The following is a 25,597-nucleotide window of genomic DNA, read 5'->3' on the forward strand; positions in this document are numbered from 1 at the left end:
ATTCTGTCATCATTTACTCCCTCACGTCATTGCAAACCTTTATGACTACTGCTCTTTTACAGAGGAAGAGAAAAGTTTAGACAAATGTCCAAATTGCTCTCCTCCATAGGTTTAAAGTTAGAATAAGCTTTCATTATAGGTCCACGTAGGCACATATACATTCATAGTAGGGGAAAAATATAGATTGTCTGAGAATGTCCCAACCATATTACACATCCAATGTTTTCAAAGCTAATTGGCACAAAGAAGGATTTTTAGAAATGAACATTTAAAGGGAAAAAACAGGAGTTATGGGAAATAAATAAATGATTAATAATTTGTCATCATGTGAATAATATGTAATCGTGTAATCCATGCACAAGCAACTGCAATCTAATTATGAGCATTTTAAAATGTAATATAATCTGTCTGTGTCTGTCAATCCGTCCATCCATCCTTCTATCGTCCTGTCTGCACGTTCAATAACTATGCAAATCTGTTTAAGCACATCCCCGATTCACCTCCGTGTAATCATAACATTATAAACAGTGATAACACGATACTTAATACAAATAGATTATTGTAATAGTCTCGCTCTCTGTCATCCGGCGGTGATTGAATTCTGACAGCTCATTGGCCAAGAGAAATAACCCCGGCAGTGTGTTAGCGCGCGTGTCTGTAACGGAGCTTTTGATTGGCTGTTAGGATAGCAGACACTCCATCACTGTCTGTCGTTGCTATAGTGAGGAGCTCAGAGTGGTGGAGGATGAACGCTGGAGGGAGAGAGAGAGAGAGAGAAAGAGAGAGAGAGAGAAGAGGTTAAATGGTGTCTCATCAATCTTAATGAAATGCAATTATTTCTGCCCGTATTAATCATTTTTGCGCGTTTGCTGCTGGCCACTTCAGTTAGCCATCCATCTCTCGCTCGCTCGCTCTGTCTTTCTCCGGATAATTCTGTTTCTTCTGCTGCAGTTGTTTGTTTACTTGGGGTCGTTTTTAACTTGTGCAGTCCTATCAGTTGCCATTAATTTGGTCTCTCTCTCTCTGTGTGTGTGTGTGGATCATTGCTGTCAAATGGGAAGTTGCGTTTCTGTGTTTGAGCTGTGGACACGGATGTTATTAATCGTAAATATTCTGTGTGTTGCTTGTATATGTAACGCTATCGTATATGTTTGTTATGGTGTTTCACTGTAGGTCACGGGAGATCTTAATATACTAAGTTTATCCATTCTTTCTTTCTCTCTAGTCAAGCCCGCTGCAGAAGTTGAGTAGATTCAGATGGGCTGACCTCTGCTGACGGAGTAAAGTAAGCACAGTCGATTATATTTACATTTTATGGTATTTTGGTATGAAAAATTATAATTAAAGTGATATTATACTTACAAAATTATCAGACGTTTAATTTAAAATGAATTAAAATATGAACACACTGTACTGTTGAAAAGTTTGGGGTCAGTTAGTTTTTGTTTTTTTTTAATATCAATTAATACTTGTATTTAGCATGCATGCATTAAAGTGATCAAAAGTGACAATAAAGGCATGTATAATGCGACAGAATTTGTATTTCATAAACGGATGCTTTGCATCAAAGGAATAAATGACATTTTAACACATTTAAATAGTTATTTTAAATTGTCAGAATGTTATTGACTATTTTGCACAATTAAAAAAAAATTGCGACATGTAAATGCTTTAGCTATATAATTGTGTAATTTGTGATATGGCAATAAAGCACAAAAGTGAAAAAAAAATTTACCGATCTTAATTAAATTGTATTAAACGTAATCATTGCAAACAGTCTGCATTGAGCGACATCTTAATTTAGTCCTAATTTGCTGTTACCCTTTCTGACATCTTCGATTTTTTTTTAATTTGAACTTTCCAACATGTTTATTGTCAGAAAAGAGCATTTTTTATATCACACAAATATTTTCAAATCTATAAGCTGATTTTGTCATCTTATATTCAATTTAACTTGACCTTGTGAGCCTGGTCAGCCCTTTTTTAATGTAAAAATTTGTTAAAAACATTTTTGAATTTTTGTTGTGGCCCAGTTTTGTAAACCCCTCAAAATACTAACCAACCCCATAATTTCCCCACATTTGTCCTATGAAATAACGACGTCAGTTGAGAGAATTTATGCAACATATTTCATGTTGATATAATAGGTTTAATATCAATCAAGTAAAACAGTTAAACATACTCAAAAGTCCTAAATTCACAGACAAAAAAGGCAAAATGCATATAAATGTGGTTACAATGAATGATATGCTCTTCAAATAATATCATAAGAGGCAATCAGTGCTTTAATGAAGTTAAAATCAGATTTGACCGCCGCTCTGAATACATCTCGACAGCAGAACTGAGAACTAAAGTATGACATTGTTAAAATGAGGGTTAATAAACCAAAGACCCGCTGCACCGCCGTCTCCCCTCATATATGACAACAATGACTTCATGATTTACAGCACGTCAAAGTTTAAATACACAGGGCATAAACACACCAGCTCTTCGGCTCACAGATATTACATCTCTGAGAGACGAACTTCTTCAAAGTTCAGCAGCCGCATGGCAACAGAGGTATGTGTGAAATCAAACGGAGTCGTAAGAACGTGATTCGGTTGATTATTTAAGACCGCAGTGATTCATTAGGCATTACAATAACAATCAAGACTTTGCAACAGTTGTTATGTTCATTAGTCCTAGGCTTTGGTCAGTTTCATACATTCAGTGCTAAAAGTGAGGCGAAACGAAAAAAACGCACATTTCAAACGTCTGCTCAGAAATCGCTTCAATCTGATGTCAAACATTCTGGCAGAAACATATCGATCTTGTATATGTAAATCTCTCAATCAAACAACATTAAATCAGTAGTTATAACATCATATATATATATATATATATATATATATATATATATATATATATATATATATATATATATATATATATATACACATGTATATATATATACACATATATATATACACACACACATATACATATACATATATATATATATATATATATATATATACATATACATATACATATATATATATATATATATATATATATATATATATATACATATATATATATATATATATATATATATATATATATATATATATATATATATATATATATATATATATATATATAAAATGCTGCCAATGTATTAAAGTGCCCCTATTATGGGTTATTCAACAATTCATTCAATGATTAATTTTTCCAAACCCTCCAGTAATGGGCCTATTTCAGTTACAGCTATATTTGTGAGCTTTTAACTCACCAGACGCTCCAACTAGTGGCAAAGAATTTAGCATTTTCATTCAGACCAACACGAGAAGACCAACAAGTGGAGGGCAATACGCTGATGTTTCATTTTGACCTCAAACGGCTGACTCATTTACTTACTGCATGACAACTTATTTACAAAATCCATAATAGTGGCACTTTAAAGTCCTTCTCTAGTACTGATATTACCAAAAAAAAAAAAAAATGGAATGATATTGATAGCAACTAATGCCCCAAAACAACAACATACTTCCTCCCAATTAAAAGTCTAGCCATAACAATAAAAAAAGGCACAAAATGCGAAACAATCTTTGCACTGAGCTGTCACAGAGAACATTTTGAGCGTTTTATGCTGGGCGAGTCTGTGTTAGATTTACGCTGAACCGTTACACGTTCAAAAACTACTTGAGTTACTCTAAACATAAAAGAGAGAGAAATGAGCAGGCGATTTCTATTGAACGACATAAAAAGAGAAAATAACACTAAGAGGTGTCCTAATTTCAGCAGAAGTGTTAAGATAAAACTCAAACTGACCCCAGAGTGAGCTGAACTGGAGATGAAGAGAGAAAATGAGGTAGACTTCTGTGTAAACACAAAGCAAATTATTACTTTCTCAGACTAACAAAAACTAACAGACTCCAACGGAAAGGGATGACTATGTGTAACTGAAGGAGGTAGTTCTAACATACGAGACCGAGAGTGATGAGCAACAGTCGATAGGTTCAGTTAATGGTCAACGCTTCCCTACAGAATAACATCAAATACACTTATTTGGTTCGTTCCCTGAGAGAAGTTCATCCTGAGAAGAATTGTGGGTAGAAATGTACAAAAATACACTGTATAAATCTGTATGAGGTTTGGGATCTGAGTCTGTGCTATCGATGTCTGTCATTTGGTCGGTTTCTTTCTCTCAGATTGTTTTTCTTCGTCTGTGCACTTGATTAAATACGAATGCGCGCACACACACACACACGCACACACACACTCACGTCTAATGCCTTCAAACGCAGCCAGTCTTTGGTATAAGGGTCTATACCAAGACACACACAGTTAGTTTACGCCCTCCATGGGAACCACGCCGTCTGATTTGTCGACACACAGGATAGGAACGTCCATCGTGCTGGGAACAGGCATGTAAGCTCACTTTGAATCTTTTACACATTCAGTATGGTCAGGCGTCGTCTTGTCTTTAAGGACCTCGAGTGGAGGATGAGCGCCAGTTCAAGTCATAATGTGAGGCAGCACTCGTGTTTCTGAAATCTCTGCCTGAGTGCGTACGCACACACACGCACACCCACACACACACACACACACACACACACACACACACACACACACACACACACCTGCTCATGTGACGAGATGCAGAAACTTAAGACTGCTCAAAGCATCAAATCTACAGAAAAAAAGTCGTTTTTTGATTGGCCCCACTGATGAATCTCGCAGAAACATGCGAAAGTCATATTTTACCCTACAGAGATAAAGGAAATTACGATTAAAAACACTTATTTATACAGCGTTTTCAACAACACAGATTGTATCAAAGCACTGAATAAAATAGGAGAATTTTAGTAGAATAGGAGAAAAATAACTTATCTTCACTCCAAATTGTCAATACTGTGATTAAAAAATAATAATGAATATTCTCATGTATTAACATTACTGTAATTCATTGTTTTACTGAAAGATATTACAATTAAATGATTTTATTTAAATCAGCAACACTACCAAGAAGTATATACACTTTAGAAATTAAATATTTATATTACTTAAGTACATTTTCTGCATATTACAGTAATGAGAATAACATTTTTTGACATTAAAGTGAGCAGAAGTGCATAACAAAACTTCTTAAAACATCTTAAATATGCTTTATTTTCTTTTGAAAAAGTGTACGAACTCTTTTATTTTGAGGTAAAATATGACCACCGTGTTTCTTGAGATTCACCCTCCCATTCCCTCCAGATGAGGACAAAACGAGAGACGTCAAGGAGACGAAGCACTGCCGTAACACTCTATAAACCCTTTTGTGTTACTGAAAATCTTCTCTCGGATTTAAGGTCAACAGAATGAAAAGGGTCTGAAATTATTGCTGGCAGTCACTTCACTGGAACTCTCAATGACTTTCGAGACATTAAATAGCAAACCTCCACAGCGTGGCATTCTGGGTAAACAATGCTTACTTTGTTCAAGTGCACTTTTGTTCAGTTTTTCACTGTTCAATGGATGATTGTAGCAGATAACTTTCACATCTCTGCCAGCAGCTTTAAAAATGATCAGATCTATCTAAGGCTTCAGTTCATCTACATTCATTAGCTGAATGGGAGAAAAAGCAAGCGTTTTTTTTTTTTTTTTAACTGGACCCTGTGACAAAAAAAAAAAAAAGTAGTATGCAACATAAGCGCCGCATAAGGGTGTAACGACTTGTTTAGGAGCACATTAGCATGAACACAAGACTGTGATTTTGAGTTGATGAATCTTAAATGGTCAGCTTCGTAAAGACAAGAATAGAACGGCTAGACTGTATTTTAGTCAATATTCTACAAGTCTTTGACAAACAAAATATTAATCACTGAAAACAAAAAGATCAAAAATACACGTCAGTCAGCTGCTGACTTCTGGACTTAAATGTTGCTGTGGAGTTGTTGGTATAATGCTGTGTTTACAGTATGTCGGAGTTACCGTAAATGACAAGCGGAAGCACATGCACACAGCAAAAAAAAGTGTGGCCCTTAAGAGCAATAACAATGTTTCGTATTAGTTTAAATTTACACAATCGATGTCTTTAATGTATGTATGTATAAAAATCAAGCGCATGTTGGCATTTAAAAAATGCTTACAGTGTGATGAAGTAAATTTCATCAACTGAAAATACTGTACGCCACTTTTTTAACTGCTTTTCAGCTCTGCTTGCGCATTTTTAGACATTAGTCGGGTTAGACGCTATATAGATTTTTTTATATCTCTAAATTAAAACGAGTCTGCGCCGAATAGACTACAGCCAGCCGCATAAATTCGCAGTGCACTTCTTTCAAACGCTTTCATGGCATTTTTGTCTCCTGAAAGTTTCTAACGTAAATATATTTTGTCAGTTGGACATTTGGCATTTTGTTAAACTACAGTACAATCCACTTCGGCCCCTCGCCTGCCTCCTCGTTTTCATTCCTGTCAGAAATTAAACGCGGCACTAACCCGACTAAGGTCTATTAGCTGCTTTCCGGAACAAACAGAGCGGCAAATTACTGAAGAGCAAAGCAACAGATGGCTGCGTTGATGATCAGTTCGTGTGCGGCTGTTGTTGACCGTCCACGCTTCAATAACCGTCCAACGGTTACAATAATTCATCAGTATGCACTCTTGAAACATTTCCGAGGACAGAGAAATCGCTTTAAGGCCACTGTCATTTTAGTTTTTTAACACGATGATTTAACACGGGATGCGAGAGAAAATAAGGCTTTTGTGAAACTCGTAATGAAATAACAACATTTTTAAAGTAAATGCAACCGTTACTCATACTCTTCTGCCATTAAAAGCCAGAGTTTTACCTTTTTTACTTCATATTCTATAGTGAAAAGAAGCTTTATCGTTACGGTAATTCCGACACCGTTGAACGCAGCATCGTTTCCTCCAAAAGCTGCGTGAGGGAGGAGAGAGAGATCAAATCAAACGGCATCGAAAACTTCCTCTACCTATGTGCTCTACATAAATTACACTTTTAACATTTATAATATTTCACAATATATTAATGCCTTAAATTATCACCGTAAGCTGTGGAACAGTCTGCAGCTAAACAATGGCAATACGTTTAAATCAGTTAGTTAGTCCTCTCTGGCTGACGTTAATGTAGCTCTTAGTCTTCAACTGTTACAGTCTAATCTCAAACTCTGGCTGACAGCACCGGATCTGAGAGCCATCCACACACACACACAAAAAAAAAACTGATTCAGATTTCAGTATCCCATAATAATGTTAATGATAGGATATAGCGCGCTGACTATACACCCCCAGCCATAACAAATCTGTGCCGGGCTCCCGCGGGAAATGATTGAGAGCGATTCAAAATGCTGGAGAACCCAAAGTTTTCTTTGTCGTTATGTCTGGATCTGGTTTAAAGTCAACATGAAATCTAACGTGATCGTTTTCACTCCGATAATGCATGTTCCTCGTCTTCGCTGAAAATGGACTCACCATCAGGCCACCCAAAATGTCAAAAGATTTAGAGAAATGTAACGTTACATCGTTTTCTCAACAGTGGATGCACTGCGGTGAATGGGTGCCGTCAGAAGGAGAGTCCGAACAGCTGTTAAATAAATACCGCAATAATTCACACCACGCCACAGTCTGTCACTGAACATCTTGTGAAGTGAAAAGCTGCCACGTTTTCAAAAAAACAAATGCCTCATTTTCACTGGAGGAGACGAGCAATTGCTTGAGGTTTAAAAATGTCTTTGTGATAGATTTGTTTCTTACAAACGCACAGATTTTTGCTTCGCAAGTTATGGTGTGCATTACTGTGATGTTTTTATCAGCTGTTTGGACTCTTATTCTGACGGCACCCATTCACTGCAGAGGAAACGGCACTGAGCAAGTGAAATCATTTCTCCAAATCCGTTCTAATGAAGAAGCTCATCTAAATCTCAAACGGCCTGAGTAAATTTTCAACAAATTTGAATTTTTAAGGTGAACTATATGTTTAACATGAACACGTTCTCCCAAAAATAACATGCTAACTTGCCTTTCCTTCGAAACAAGTTCACCGACATCACTTTTGAAGCACACTGCAAACATTTTCTCTCAATTAATAACCCATTTTACTATGATGGAGGTCAAATGGCTTGCAAACTTGACTTCATGCGAGAGTTTTTAAAACACTGGTTCATGTTTTTCAGTGTAACCTATTTCGCCTTGTGATTTTTAGTACTTCAAAACACACTCTCGCTCATTTGCGCACGCACACACACACACACACACACACACACACGCCAGTCGCAGAGTTTGTTGTAATTGCTCAGTGAGAACACGCATGTACACGCATGACCCCCATCGGCTGATACCATAGCTGCACGGGAAGGGAGGGAGGGAGGGAGGGTCTCCTCTGTGACCCGGCCATGTGAGGTAGATGATTTCGGGTCCGGGCTTCGTCTGGATGAGGAACCTTTCAGTCCCGGCTCTTCCTCCAGTGCTGGGAGTGACTGCCCCGTTGAGATGCTTCCTCCGGAGAGGACGACGAGCCCGACCGACTACCCTCTTCCTGGGACTGAGCGGAGGTGGAGGGGCGTTGGGGGTCCTGAGACGTGGATGGGGACAGCGCCCTCTTGTGGGGACACTGGGCCACCATGTGCGTGACACTCTGACAGTAGTGACACTTCTTTGGCTGGGGCGGAAGGCCACACTCTTTAGCGTGGTGGTCCAGACCTCCACAGTTGTAACACCTATAGAGGGATGAAACGCGCACATTGAAACAATGCTTGATTTATTGGAATACAGACATGTCTTGCTTGCTTATAGGTGCATCAGAAAAAAATCAGTTTAAATGATAATTCTAAGGGTCAGAGAAGGGGGCAGGAGCTTTTTAATGCTTTGAAAAAAAGTCTCTTTTGCTCACCAAGGCTGCATTCATTTGATCATAAATACAGCACAAAACATTAATATTGTAAAATATTATTGCAATTAAGATTACTATTTTATATTTGAATGTATTTTAAAATGCATTATATTTCCGTGATGCAACGCTTAATTTTCAGCATTACTCCAGTCTTCAGCGTTGCATGATTCTTCAGAAATCATTTTAATATGCTGATCAAGAAATTATTATTATCAGTATTGAACGGTTGTTTTAGTGGAAACTGTGATAAATGTTAAATGTGCATAGCATTTATTTGAAACGACAGCATTTATTTGGAATTAAAAATCTTTTGTAACATTATAAATGTCTTTTCAATTTACTGAGCATAACAGACTTCTCTCAAAACATTAAAACATATTTATGAATTACTTTTTATATATTATAATTAATATATATATATATTATAATTATATATATATATATATATATATATATATATATATATATATATATATATATATATATATTTTTATTTTTTTTTTGCCTAACCAGATTGAGACAACTAACCAGATTCAGAATGCAAACAAAGTAGTAACGCTTGTTGTTATGCTAATGTAAATTATAGATGAAATGTAATTATGAAATGAATAACCCCAAAAAACATAAATCCCTAAAACAGTATTACAGTATTATTATTAATACTTAATAAAACATAACTGGACTTTTCCGAGACTTACTCAAACCCAGTGTTGGTCACTAGAGGGCAGTACAGGATAGGACTTACTCCAATAACAAAACACCCCCTGGTAGAAATACTCAAAAATGTTACATTTTTTAAATCCAAAACCGGTACTACAATATTTAATTAAGTATGTTTTATCATATAGTCAAAAATAACCCCAGCCCAGTAATTCCTACATTATATAATGTAACAATAAAATCACATTATATGATTCATATCCACAAACAATACAAAGATTCATGTTTTAATGCGGTTTGCAGCTCTTATGAGGGAACTGAGTGGCTGTGTTCATGAGGAATTGTCTAGTAGTTAACAGGAACCTTGTATGTTACCATGGAGCCTTCGGTTGCCAAGGAAATTCCGGTGCATGGAAACGAGAGAGTAGGAAATAACATTATAGCTCTAAATATAGAGAATCTGATCTCTCAGTGCCACTAATGTGTGTGTGTGTGTGTGTGTGTGAGTGAGAGAGAGAGAGATAGAGAAAGGAATATGTTATTACGCTGTCCACTTGAATACTTGATTCTGATTGGTCGATCACAGTATACTGCAGTCATATAATATTTTTCTGTAATAATGGCAGATTGCAGCTGTGAGAGTGCTCTTTGCTTTTTTAATATAACACTGAATATTAAATATGGAGAAAAATAAGTATTTTTAAAAGTAAATCATCTTAGCATATCTGCAATGCGATGTACAGTGTATGTGTATAAATAGCTATTACAGATAAAACAATTATTAAAAAAATTAAAAAAAAAAAAAGGACACTAAATTGACAACTTGGCCGAACCTACATTTATTTATATGGGTTCTGATTATTTCAGTAGGTTACAATGTATTTGAAGGTTTTTACAGTGCAATTAGACAAATAAGAACTGAGTAATATTAATTGACTACATAACCTATAGGGTTAATTGCTTCTAATTATGCATAATTTACTGTTATTGCTGTAATAATGTGTCATCTTAAAAGAAAATATTACCATCTTATTTAAGAGGGTTTAACTAGGCGCTTGAAACCAACATACAATAAGCACTGCTTGAAAAACAATATTTGAATAAATTAGACTTTTTTTTTTATCTGTATGTGCACTGACTGATTTCAACCTGTAGGTGGCGGAGTGGATTAACTACAGCATTACAGCTGGATATTAGACTGACAAACCTGACCAACTCAACTGACATAACCATACAAAAACATATGCATACATTTTTACCTTCAGTATCATAACATAAATCTGTAACATTAAATTGTGGCAAAACATGTCCTTTACACTGATATAAAGATTTCTATTAACCTCATAATTCTGTTTAAAAACAACTGTCACATGCTTTTGAACTTTCGGCTACATATTGTTTCAGCATTCATTGAAAATACAGGCAATATTTCTGTGTTTTAACTGACAAACTGACACAAAATCGGTCTTAATGTTTTGGCATTTGCTCCACACATAAAGAAAATACTGTTAAATTATACAATTAATTACTCGATTAAATCTTAAGATTTATATGAATTTATTAATTGAACTCTCAGCTACAAATAAAGTAGCATGAAATGAGTTATCTAAAGGCTATGTAGCTACATTTGCATAATTAAAAGGACAGCATCATTTTTCTTATGACATTCGGACTCTAGATATAAGAAGAACTGTTGAACTAAATTATTCAAAGATGCAAAAAACTCATGCATTTAGGAAGATAATTACATGACCTTGCACTTTTAGCTGCAAATCTTCAGTAAAAACACAGAAAATGATTCAAATCAGCTGTCTGGCGTTTTTTTTGTTTTTTGTTAAATTTACACTAGCATTGATTAGCTGCGTTTAATTGAATTATTAAGTCACTTTAGGTAATGAGCTGATTTTTGCGCATTTGGCAAGGACGCGTCTTGAGCTAATGTGTCTTGATATACCTGATCAGATTACACAATTCTTTATGAGCTCATTTTTAATCATCGGTTCAGGTCTTCAACAAAACTTCCATTATCTCATGTCTAGTTTTATGTTAGCCTGTCTGTAGTGATGGACTATATGATAAATGGCTCACCCACACACACACACACACACACTTATACATACTTATAAATAGCTGTAACACAACAGACTGAAAAGACTTATTCAGTTTGTATTTTTTCTTTTCTCTGATCACCATGGCAACAGGAAGTAGAGAACAGACTCGGAATCAATGAGTGGTGAACAGAAAAGCGTTTGGCGAAACCAAACTATGAACTGTCTACATTGAAAAGTAGGTGCCGTAATTCATGTGGCTTCACGGACCATCATCAATACTGCAATTGATTCCTTCAAAACAGAGAAACGGAGAGGATTGTAACCCAGAAGCACATCCACATCAGATCTGAAACAATCTTGCGTAAGATAGAAATAATAGAATTTAGATGAATAATCTGTGCACATCAATTGTAAGATATTAAATCATTTATAAATAAATCAATTATATTAACGAATATTTGAAACAATGGAAATGCGGTATTTAATTACATACCCCTCCAGCTCTATTTTATGTATTAATTTATTGTTATTTATTAATATTATTATGAAATGCATTTTGAATGAGAAAGTTTTAAAACAAAATAAAACGAGTTAACCGTCTTATTTTGGGTAACACTTAACAGTTAAGGTCTCATTTTTTTAACAGTAGTTCATGCAAGTAACAATTAGAAATAGCTTTCATTAGCATTAGTTAATTTTAGTTAAAACACACACACACACACACACACACAATCAGGCTGTGAATATAACTAAACACTTCTAAATTCAACGAAATCAGTTAAATGATGATCTATAATTCCCTTAAAATGGTCTTTATGTGTTTGCAGAAAGAAAACAAGAAAACTCTGACATGTATTTTAGGTTTTGATTCCATTAATTAAAGATTATAAATTAGTTTTAATAATTAAGAATGTCTAAAAGTTCCAAATATTTAAATTAATCACTACTACTGAACAACACTCGTTAGTATTACTGCTATTATTATTATTAAAAGCACGCTTGTTGTTGTGATTTATACTGAAGCACTTAAAGGTTCACAATAGCTGCTTTGTGAAGAACAAACAGTAAAGTTGTCCTTCAGTTTTAGTTTATTAAATGATTGAATTCTTGCAGAACGAACAGAACTCACCGGTCTCCCTTTGGTTTGCGTTTGAGGGGCGGGGCCTTGCCTTTGGGGCGTCGGTCACTGCCCGAGCATGGGCCCCCACCGGGCCCCGTGACCCTGAGCGACTCCAGACCTTTACTCGACCTCTTGAAGGTGAATTCAACCTGCTCGCCCTCCCGTAAGCTCCTGAAGCCCTCCATCACCAGCTTACTCTGAACACACACACACAAACACACACACTTAGAAACCTAGAAATATCGAAATAAATTAATTAATAAAAAATAAATAAATACATTTGATATATTTATTTAGTTATTTATTAACCACTCATAGCAACAAAGAACATTTCATGGCAGATAATAAGATCAGAAAGGGAAATGTGTAGAGTTGTGTAGAGATGAAGAAAGATTTTTAAGTACTAGAAAAACAAAAGCAACCAATCTGTCAAAATGACCTTAATGTGCGTTATAGCAGCAATCCGTAAAATTATTTGTTTTGCATTAAATGCACAATTCCATTGCTAAAATATTTAAATATTTGTGATAAACCAAGTGATTGAAGCACTAAAGCAATACCAATGTCAGAAAATGTAGGAAAATTACATTTTGTTTAAATTTATTTCGTTTAAATCACACCAAAAATTGGTGTAATTGTCTTCATACTAACTGCTGCCTGACAGAATCCAACGCATTTGGGTGCTCTTAGGAGACTAAATGTAAATGTAATTAAACTAACTCAATTAAATGAACTAAAACACTTCTGGTTATCAAACGGATCCATCACGTCTCGCACATTTCATGTCTATCAGGGAGAGAAGGACATAAAGATTTACTAAAAATGAATATCACATTAAGCTACATTACAAAAGCAACGTTTAAGTTTGAAGCAAAGACATAAATTTGATCGAAAACTGAAAAACAGGCGTCTGAATAAGAAAACGTAACAGAATCAAAAACATCTGATTTGTAGCTTGACTTTTGAAACTATATAGGAACCACATTTTTTTTAATCTAAAACGTGTACAAATAGCTAAACAGATATTTAAAGATATCAAACAGATGCGTCACATTTACAGAAAGATCCATAAATTGTAATTTAATGTCATAATAAAGAGACAAAAGTTACATAAATGATTCAAGAGAGACTAGGGGGGGAAAAAACGATTTGTCAAGGATCACTGATCAATATCAATATTAATAATAACTACCAAACTGTTAATATCACCTTAACCTGCATTACGTTAGCAATCTTTACAAAAATCATTTGATCATATTTCTTGCATAAAGTGACTAAACGTCCTGCCAGAATACGTCAGTAAATAAAAATATCAAAAATATCAGAGAACGATTTAAACCAAATTTTAATGTAATTGTCTTTAGTTATTATTTAGATTTTCTTACATGCAAAAGTTAATACCACAAAAGTATATACAGTAGAAGAAGACAATTCAACAAATCTAAATGACATATACATATACACATACACATATTATTTGATATGACAGTATATGATCGCTCTGATGTCCTTTACAGCTTTTATACGGTTATTATCACAATTCAGGAGAAGTGTACGCCGTCATACAAGATGCTTGGTAGCAGATACAATCGCAAACCTTTTAACGAACGTGAATCAGTTTTAATGACTTATAATGAATTTAAAAATCATCTACACAGAGCGCAATGCCAGAAAAGCCCCACGTTTGTATTTAATCATTCAGCGGAAGCTTTTATCCAAATGAGGACCATTAAAAGGCAACTCATCAAATGCATTATTCACCGTCGACACAAAGTGACCACGGTGTTTATTTGTTCATTCAAATCAGTCTCTCAATTTATAAGATTATAAACGAAAAGCAAAAGACCCCGAGAAAAGATCAGAAGCGACGAAAGCAAACGAATTCTGTTCGTTTTCGGTCAAATGTAATTAAATCATAGAATCTCCGATTTAGCTTTCATTCGAACTATTTTTTGAAAACCATTTTTTTTTTTAAGTTCAAATACTACAAAACACACAGATCACAACTTAAACACTTAATTAAATAATATTTTAATTATTATTCATTTTAATAAAAAATTTAAACAGCAGCAACGTAAGGCATGAATCAAAAGCAGGAGGCACGTATTCCCATCATTTACATTCCTCAAAAATAGAAAGCCAATAGATCAGCATCACGTCTATTTAACTTATCTTATCCTTTTTAGGAAGATGAATGTCTAAATATGAGCTCAGAATGCACATCTGGACCGATGAATGTATTTTTGTCACATCTCTCTCACGCACTGCTTCACGTTTGATTCGGCCGTGTGGGAAACGAATGCATTTCATTTCTCTTAATTGACGTAATTGGCACAGAAAGCGTTCTGGTTTAACGCTGCCGACGGGGAGAAATTAAAAAGCCGTAGCGTGAGAGAAAGCTGCCTGGCGCCCAAGCCCTTCCCATCTACACACCATCAATCAAACAAATACAGATTTAGAATGAATACACATATTTCTAGCTGTTAGAAGCTCATTTTGACAATCTGTCGTTAATATTATTTTTTGTATATCGATATATGAATAGAATTATATATTAATTTAGCCTATTATTACAGTTAAATATTAAAATATTAACATTATCGTAGAACAAACATTTGTCAGGATTTAGTTGAGCGTTACAAAATGTTCGTCTATCTTTTATTTATCATCTCTTTCTATCTTTGTTTGTTTCTTTTTTCTTTCATCTATTAGTCTATTTTCATTCATATTTTCTTTTCTTTCTTTCCATCATTTTTTTATTTTTTTATATCTTTTTAAATTTCTCTCTCTTTTCTTTCCTGTCAATTTTTCAATTTTTCCTTTTTTCTATCATCTTTTTCTTTCTTTTTTCCCCTTTTTGTTTCATCTATCATCTTTCTTTCTTTCTGTCTTTCTATTTCCTTTTATTTCTCCTTCTCTTTCTTTGTCTATCTTTTTATTTCTTATTTCTATATCTTTTTCTCTCTTTATTTTCTTTCTATTTTTTTCTTTCTGTCTATCTTTTTCTTGTCTGTCCGCCTGTTTTTCTATTTTTCCCTTTGATTTTCTTGGTTTATATTTTTATTTCTTCCATCTTTTCTCTTTCTTTCTTTCTTTCTTTCTTTTCTCCCCTTCTTTCTTTCCTTCGTTTCATTTCTTTTTTGTCTCTCTTTTCTTTCTGCTATCGATATATTTTTACATCTTTCTTTCTATTTTTTCACTCATTTTTCTTTCTTTCTTTTCTATCTGTTTTCTTTTTCTATCCATTTCATTTCTATCTATCCATCTATCTGTAGTGTGACAATTAAACGCATTAATATTTCAAATAAATGTTTTATTGAACTTAATTATTTTCGAGGAATAGCATTTTCCTCTTTCTACTTTAAAAATCCATGTGTGTTTCAATGACTTATTTCATTCTTAATTAATTCCTCGCTACCACTCTCTGAGTGAAACCTGTTTCTACACCAAATGTGTGCTTTTATTTCCAGGTCAAAGTTCAGAGAGAAGCAGAGCGAGCAGGGAGATAAGGAAGCAGCAGGCACGTTTCTCCTGTCTGCGCTCATCCAATAAAAGCATAATTAAGAAACGCAATCCGTGAGCGCAGGACAAGATGTGCGTCACATTGTTCTGCTCACTGCAGGAAGAAAAAAAAAAAGCAGAAACACAAGAGACGGAAGACAGAAAGCAGGAGGGAGAAATACGGAGAGCGCCACCAAAGGGCCGGACGTATCTCACGTCACCCCTCCTCCACATGTTTTCATCCTTCACTGTGACCTCTGACCTCTGCCCAACCCCCTTCAAACACACACACACACACACACACACAGGCATCCCGTTTCCCTGCGTTAAATTAACAACACACTTCTGCTCTGACTACAAGACACACACGCAGTATTTGATCTGCTGACACACACTACATCACTCGACACGCACTCCTGATAGCAGCCGGATATGAGCTCTGTGTGTGTGTGTGTGTGTGTGTGTGTGTGTGTGACAGAACTATACCTTTACATTTTAAAAATCCCTTTGAGGACGATCACATTGTTTATAAATGCATGTGTATGTACAGAATAACACAACATTTGACAAGAACCGAAAAACTATGTGATCCAACGATTTAGACATTCAACATTGATTTTATGTTTGCGTCTTTTACGAAACTTGAAAATAAAACATGCACAGAAAAGAAACTGAATAAACAGAAACAGAACCAACACAACAGCTTATGTTTGTTTGTCATGATTTGGTACTTTTTTGTGTTTATTTATTTTAATAAAACGCATCGATGTAATGTATTGTCTTTAATCAAAGCTTGCTTTTTTTTTTGAAAAGCAAACAAACAGTTGCTTATAAAAAAAAAAAAATTTTTTTTACATTTTAAAAAAAGTAAAAGAAGTCTTTTTTTGTATCTGGTTTAGGTTGCGTTTTTCTTATCTGTCCAAACCATTTGACTTGAGATTTTAAACAATTCTAATCAGAACTCATTTTTACATTTAACATTTGTGCTCTCGACAAATGTTTTCTTTATTTAACACACTTAATTTAAACGACACTTCATTTGTGAGTTTATGATTTTCATCATGTCTTATGAGACCACAAACTATTAAAAAAAATAATAAACAGTTTTTTTTAATTCAAGAACCAATTCAAACATTAACCAAGTCAAGCATTAATAAGATTATTAAATTAAATTATTTAAAAAAATACAATAAAATGAAAAAAAAATTAACATTATCATAGAATAAAAAATAAAAAAAATACATGGCAAAAAATGTTTTTGAAAAAAACTCATCATTGGATTTCAGTGCTACAAAGCAGTGACTGAACTCTTGGAAAGTGAGCGTTTGTTTGTGTCAGATCAGCAGCTGGCTCCGCCCACACACTAACTCCATATATGGGCAGGGCTGAAGGAGGAAGTCATGTGACCTGCAGCTTGTGTTGAGATGGAGAAATGAAGAACTGAACAAATGGAGAAATGGAGAATAAAAGTGCAGGATGCAGAAGAGACCGAGCTCTGGAAGAAAAGAAAAGAAATGACGGTGAACAAAACAAGGTCAAGAGAGAGAGAAAGAATACTAAAGACAATAATCATGGAGAAAACAGAGAAGAAGAAAAAAATCAAAGCTCAAGTAAAAGCAGAATTAAAGTTTAAATAAAAACAAAGAAATAATCTATAAAAGTAAGATTAGCAGAGGAGAAAATGACAGCAGCAGCTAATGAGAAAAAGTCACATAAAAAACTATGTTGTACCAAAAACGTGTTCTGGATCATTCCTGGTATTCTGTATTTTCATGTCCTTTCATGGTCTTAACATACTGAATAAATATTTAACTTTATATCTTAATTTTATATATATATAAATATTTTATCATTTTAGACAAAATCATGTTAATTCGAAGCAAATCTTAGTTTAGCAGATTTTTTTTGCAATACATTAAACACTTTTAAAATAATTAAAAACATTAAAACAAAGCAAAACATTATCAATTCTTCCCACATTTTTAGTTTCTCTAATCAAAACATTTCAAGCTAAATGTTTCGTTTACTTGAAAAAATTATTTCAATTAGCAATTAATGTATTGTTTTTCTTTAATGGTCAAAATCATGCTCTATCCTGATAGCCTTGAATCCAAGATAAAGAAACTATTAAGAAGAGATTTTACTGCAATAAGTTGATTTGTATCACACTAAAACCTTTTGTCTATGGGTCAAAGATGTTTGCATCAAAACACATTCACAAATATTTGATGTCCGTAGAAAGCACATTAAATGTAATTGTCTATTTTTTTCAAATAAGTTTTTGGAAAAAGATTTTATTACATTTGGTTGTTATAATTGTTACATTGTCTTTCGATGTAACTGTATTTATGTAAAAATTCAAACAACGTGCTTATTCTGACTCGTGCATATTAAAATATATGGTCACACTTTATATTAATGTCCTTAAATACTATGTACTTAATAACCACAGTGTACTTATTGTGTTCATATTACGTTGCAAAACTCTTCTGCTGCTATTGAGGTGGATATGGGTAAGGTTAGGGACAGGTTTGGTGGTACGGGTGAGTTAAAAGCGTAGGTTAAATTGTAAGGGATGGGTCCAACAGTGCAATTATAAATATAAGTACAAAAATGCATTACAAATAGGTATTTTTGAAAATATAAGTATAATGTAATAACATGTACACAATAAGTGTATTGCACCAAATTATTAATTTAAATGTAAGTACTCAGTAGTTAGGGCCAGCTAACATAAAGTGGGACCAAATATATAAAATAAGGAAGCATATTAAATGCTACTGTTTTTTAAATGAGAACTTAAGGACAAAACCTACAATGGTGGCAAATGAAATAATAGGCTATTAAACCCATAAACACTTCCTTAAGTGACAACACAAACGTTTTCAGTTTTTATGTTACATTCTGAATAACGGGAATAAGCGTAAATGTATATGCATCCATTATCATTATTCATAAACCTGAATTATCAGTCTAGATCCGAGATTTTCACTCGCATATACAATATAAGATACTAGTCATCTTGCTTGATTTAAACACGTTTAATTGTTAATCCCTTCTTAAATCTGTTTGTAAACGTTCAGATAACCCACATTTTACCCTTCCATACACTGTGAAATAAGTGCCGGTTTTAGGAATAGCGCATCTCATCTGTTATCATATATTTCATCCAGCACTCTAGATATCAGCATTGGCATCTTCAGTTAAAAAACAAACGGATGGAGCAAAGGATGAGGAGAGAAGCATGTATGTTAGAGGAGGAGTGAGATGTGTGCAGAGAGAGAGAGAGAGAGAGAGAGAGAGAGAGAGAGAGAGAGAGAGAGAGAGAGAGAGAGAGAGAGAGAGAGAGAGAGAGAGAGAGAGGAGGAGTCTGGATGAGAGCTTAATCTCACTAGGGGCCCAGAAAAACCTCACACACACACACACACACGTTTAACTAGCTATGTAAATAAGGACATACCACAGAACCCATCCCAAAAAACAGCATTTCTAAATTTAATAAAAATGCTAATCATTTTTCAGTACTTGTCCTCAAAGGAAGATTTTGTACATTGCAACAGCTTGAAGGATCTCCAGAAAAGTGAGGAACAAGTGTAAATGCTGATTACATATTTAAGAACTTTAATTCATATTATTGTGAAAAAGAAAGGTTCTATATTGACATGAAGAACCTTTAACATCCATGGAACCTACTCCAAAGTGGAAAAAATTATCTTTTGGAATTTTAAAATGTTTAAAACACTAATTTTCAGAACTATTCACTAAAAGTCAATTCACTTAAAGTGTTTCTTCTTCCTATTTAAGTCTATTCATTTTTACAATTGCACCGACTTGAGCTATAATAAGATCTGGTTTTGAAGCTCAATGTAATCGACTACTTTTAACCAACAAGCTAGAAATCAATATACAAGATAAAATGTTCAAGTTCCGAAAATAAATAAATATAAAACAATGTACCAGTTTTTCCATGAAGGGAAATGACAGCAGGCTTTGTCGGATATCGTTCGCAACTGGAGATCAATCTGAGCATAAACTATAGCAAAGTGAGCAACAGCTATAAGAAGGACAGCATCGTTTCACAACCTTTTCATTTAAATTTAAAACTTTGAACATTTATAAGCAACGACTTGCAGTCGTGCGGTTAGACTCACACACGCACAAACACTGCAGGAGGTGCAGCATTCGGAAAAATCAAACACAAAGCTCCTAATGAAACAACACACACACACACACACACACTGCAGTGCGTTGATTCGGAGTGTGAGGGCTGGCCAACGCCACGCCTCCTTTCCCTTTTTTGTCTTTAACGAAATTCCTCTTTTAAAGAATGTTAGAGGACCCCAACCCCCACCACACACACACACACGCTGAAATCCTCTTTACACATACAAACAAAAACACACACACACACACATTCTCTTTTCTTCTGATTCACACTCTTTCCTGTCCTGGATTGACACAAAAAGATCATGAATTTGTAGTTGATCTGAAACACAGGACAAACACCGCTGTGTTTCAAGGAGGATACTGTATTGATGTACTGGTCATGTTAAATATAATCTATATAAACTATATTCTTATTTGCATTAATTAGTAATACATTATTTATGCCTTGTAAAGCACTTTATTATGCATTGTATGATAACTATGAACAATTCGAATCTGTTCATTCTTACACCTTTTGAAAGTATAATGGATTTGAACATGACAAACAACCGATTTGCAATAATATGCATTTTAACATTTAACTTTAATAAATAATGCATTATAATCTACATTTTATAATGCATTATACATAAGTGCTTCAAAGTAAAGTAACATTCGGTCCAAAAAAAAACATATACGTGCCCCATAAGTAAAAGTACAATTAATATACATGCACTGAATAAGACTGCTTCACCAAATTTAATACATAACAAATTTTAAAGATTCAATTGAATATTCTTGTCAGAACTGGTGGAACTGGTGTCAGCTGAAAAATAACAATAACGTATCTTATTTCAAATAATTCACATTAATATCACTGGCAGAAAATATATTATTTATTTTTAAAGTCAGTTTTCAATTGAATGCTGACAGAATTAAGCCGATACATATTCAAAAGCAATGCTTTTCATGCGATTTTTATTTCAGCTATATTTATAAATACTACTTAATAGTTGTAATAAGGTAACTCAGTGTAAAGAAGTGTCTTTTGTCACACCTACAGATGAATAAATATAACGTAATATGCAATGTTTAATAAAAATGTTAAATATATATATATATATCTTAAAATGGTTTGGGCTTAAAAAAATTCTCATAACCGAGGGAAAGACGTCAATACATTTTCTTAAGCAGATATTACACAAACAGCAATGAATAGCTACATTAAGGTCATGGGTTCAATTCCCATGGTTGTATGAACTGATAAAAAAAAACAATAACAATCTGGATAAAAGCGTCTGCCAAACGCATACACGTATTGTGCTTAAACACACAGTTCGTTCTTGTTTGTAAGAAATGTGGCTTTTTTTCTTTTTTTTTTGACGAACTGCCAAACGAAACATTCTGTTTCTATACATAATATCAGGTTTAGACACACACTAAGGGAATAATCAGCTGTACACACTCTGCTTATCACACACACCGCACAACGGCTGCACGTCTTAAACAACACACAAACACACACCCTGTGCGGCATAAAAGCTTTTTCATTTCCAGTGTAGCATGAAGGCACATGTACGTGCAGCATTCAGACACATAAAGCGCAAATAAACCTGCGCGCGTTGGTCAAATGCAAATCTTTATGTCTAACGCACACGAGCCAGCCCCAACATCATGACCTTCGTTTGGCGTGATGCTAAAACTAGCTTGAGGCTTCAAAACATACAAATAATTAAGCAAATTAATGCTGCAGTCGGTGAGCACTGCAGCTAACCTGTGATAGACTAATATATTGAATATTTGAAATCATCAAAAAAATATTTGCATACTTAGAGGAAAAAATGCTGTTTTGCTCATGACAAGACAATGCACCAAAATAAATGAAAAGGCATCACTGAAAACTAATTTGTTATTCTGAAATCTGAAATTCACTGCGTGTTTGCCAGTTCCACTATTTTCATAAAACAGCAGAGGAAACGCAGGATTGACTGCAAACAAAAATAAACCAAACAGCTCTTCCAGATGACAGACACGACTCTAATCAATACGCTTTCCTGTGCGATGAGGAAAAAGCAGGTTCGTTTTCCAAATGCATTCGGTGTAATTGTTTACTTCGTGCTTATCAAAACCGTTTTATCAGTAGTACAAGACATTCCTATAATAAATGCATGCAAGGTTGGAAATTTTCCATGCTTAATGCACGCTGATTCCATACTTAACATCAAGACAGCATGGTTTAACAACACAGAGTAGTTAATGCATTTACTGGGCATTTCAACATATAATTGAATAGATTTGCAACTACAGATTTAACTTGTTTTCACAGCTCATTTTTAACGATTTGCCTTAATTACACACACACACACACACACACATACATATATACACATACATATATATATATAACATAAGCTATGGGTACGGTATTAAATCCAACAGCATGCCTAACAGTCCGACTGTGTTTCTGGCTGCTGTTTGTCTTTTTTTGTGAACTGCATTTCCCAGAATGCACTCAGGTTTAGGGGCTACTAGCACAGGAGGTCCATGCGTAAGCTCATGCACAAAAAATCCATGCCCACACAAAAACTTTAAAATGAATTTAATTGAAAAGCGAATGAAATTTGCCACATTGCATCGCACCGTGAATGAAAACAACAGTGTAAACCTGCCTGTTTTAAATCAATTGCTTCAAATAATTCCACGCATATTCAGAACGCCTGCTATCGGTTTCCTTAACTGTGCTAATTCAAATTTTATAGGCTACTCTTAATTGCATTTTTCAAACAAAACAACAAACTAAAACACTAATCACGGGATAAATGCATAAAGCAAAATCCCATTTACTTAAAAATGGTTTTCAGCAGTCGTAATTTGGTCACGCACATAGAGAAAAATTATTAACACATTGCTGAATTTGAGAAACACAGATAGCTAGGTAGACGGACAGATAGATAGCCACTTGTTTCCTGTGCAAACTAGCTGTTGCATGTTATTGAATTCCACATTTAAAGGATTATGCAGATGTGTTTTGAATCATTTTTACATCTCATTAACATCCAACCTTAAACCAAACAGGGCTTTGACAATATTATCAACAAGAACGCAATGTAACAGAAAGCAGAAAAACTGACATCAAACCAACAGTGCAGTGAGCTTGAGTGCTAATGGAAGTCAGAAGAAACCTCTGCTTTTGTTCTTTAAGTCTGGGTATATGCTATTTTTAAGGTGCCGCGGAAAGCCTGGAAAATGATGAAAGGAGATAATTTCCGGTTTAGCGCATGTGTTCGTATTGATTTAGCTCTGAACGTCCATGAGAGTAGAAGACGAAATATCGTGAAAGGGGGGCCGAACTACACCCATGTAAACACGAGAGCACATGATGTTCAGTACAACAGTTCACGCCGAAATCGCTTGCCGTTCACCGAAAGTCTGCTCGTGAACGCTCGCCTGGTCGTCGTGTGCTCCGTGTGACACATTTTCCGACATGTTGGCAGGTTTACCAGACGTGTCCCCGCGAGCGTGAGGCGAATAAACGCCAGTGTCACGGGCCACGCTCTCTTTTCTCTCCCTAATAAAAGGTTCCTTTAAGAGCCGCGTCGTAAATACCTCCGTGTTTACTACTAATACGCCGTTCGTCTGATGCTATCAATGGAGAGCGAAGATGCGTTTTTGACGTTCTTAAAGCGACAGGGGGACGAAAACACAAGCGCGTGTTTACTTCTGCTTTCCTCGAGCACATCTGCTGCTGATGTCAGTGAGATGCGACATGCAACGTGAAAAAGGGAGGCAAGAGGCTGGAACCCAGTGCGTGCGTTGTTGGACTTACTTGGTGAACGAACACGTCTAGTGGAGGGTCCACTGGCTTCCCCTCGCTGCTGGTCATCGATATAAATCCAAACCCCATGCGGACATTAAACCACTTGCAGTAACCCGAGCCGGCCAGAATCTGCGGCGACCCGACACCTTTGCGCGGCCCTCCTGTGCGGTCAAGGGAGAAAAGCCCGTGATGTTGCGTGCTGGTGTTTGAGATGTAGCCTATAGTTTGTTGTCGGTGTGTACACAATGACCGTGGGTCTGCGTGGGCACGGGAAATCCCCCAACTAGCTACTACTACTAGACAACATGCGTTCAATGCAACGATGCGTCCACAAACCAGGGCCGTAACCACCACTACAGACGCCCCGTTTTCTTAATAATCAATCAGTATGCGGCGGGGTTTCATTGGCAGACCGTTAAACTTTTACGATTACCCCAGTACGCGTTCTTACGCCCTTGTCTACGACCCAACACCCTTGTCTGGAAACCTGGAGAAACTCAACGCGAAGCGGAGCTGCACTTCAGATAGGACGGCGGCGCGGCGCTTTGCTCAGTGAGCCTAGTCAGTAGCTACACTGTGTAACTTCTCGCACATCTACCGTACGCGACCCGCCTGGCGTGGGGCAGGTGTGCACACGTTACCCGCCCCCCCACACCGACCCACCCCACTACCGCTGGCTCGAAACGGCTCTTCTTCGCGCTCGCAAACAACGTAAACAAAGCGCGGCGGACAACACGAGTTCGCGTGCAAAAGAGATGTTTAAAAAAAAAAAAAAAAGCATCGTAACCTTCGGCCATGTTTCCCCGCGGACCCTCCGTTCCAAAGTTCCAGCGAAATCGTTTCCTCCGTGAAATGGGGTGATGCGCGTCACCGTCGATCCGACATCCCGATTTCCAGCGGGCACAAATTTAGCGCGCATGGTACGGCGTGCGTCTCCTTTTTGGATATTTTGTCATGTCTCTTTTAACATCTCCTATCCCCTCTCTCTTTCCCTCCCTCGCACATTCGCTCTCTCTCTCTCTCTCTCTCTCGCGCGCGCGCGCTCTCCGTTTCTCATTCGCTCGCTCGCAGCGCTGCACACGTGACTCCTCCGTGAGCCCGGGAGAGGGAGCGGACTCGGAACCGGGCTGGACTTCAGCTCTACAGCTGCGTCACGTAAAAGCATCAGGTTCGGGTTTTTTAACGCGCGTTTTGACGTCTTAAATCGGTTTTGTGCGCGTTCCGAGACCTCGAAAAGTCCAACATTTTAGTTTTTTTTTTTATTTATATGTAGCATTTATATGTAACAATTTTAATGATGCGTTATGTAACCAAATTCCAACCGCTGGTAACCACAGTCATAATATTTTATAGTCTTATGAAAGCGAATACTTGTATAACACTTCATTTTTAATGTTCTCGCTTGTTGTAGCGGAATG

At 35.7% G+C, this 25,597-nt stretch overlaps 1 protein-coding gene across 2 annotated transcripts; it reads right to left on the bottom strand.

Moving 5' to 3' along the window:
- Window positions 1-3,140: 3,140 nt before the first annotated feature.
- On the bottom strand, window positions 3,141-25,204 carry lin28b (lin-28 homolog B (C. elegans)). 2 transcript variants are annotated; one of them, XM_043219714.1, is made up of 4 exons: window positions 24,967-25,109; window positions 24,189-24,340; window positions 12,725-12,912; window positions 3,141-8,711 (listed from the first exon to the last, which is right to left on the bottom strand). In XM_043219714.1, exons 1-4 carry the CDS (start codon window positions 24,974-24,976, stop codon window positions 8,438-8,440), a joined length of 624 nt encoding a protein of 207 aa, XP_043075649.1. In that variant the 5' UTR covers window positions 24,977-25,109; the 3' UTR covers window positions 3,141-8,437. The 2 variants fall into 2 exon arrangements, with proteins under 2 accessions (XP_043075649.1, XP_043075650.1); XM_043219715.1 differs by lacking the exon at window positions 24,189-24,340 and having other exon boundaries at window positions 24,967-25,204.
- Window positions 25,205-25,597: the final 393 nt, after the last annotated feature.

This window comes from Puntigrus tetrazona, chromosome 20, assembly GCF_018831695.1.
Source record: "Puntigrus tetrazona isolate hp1 chromosome 20, ASM1883169v1, whole genome shotgun sequence".
Lineage (NCBI taxonomy): Eukaryota > Metazoa > Chordata > Actinopteri > Cypriniformes > Cyprinidae > Puntigrus > Puntigrus tetrazona.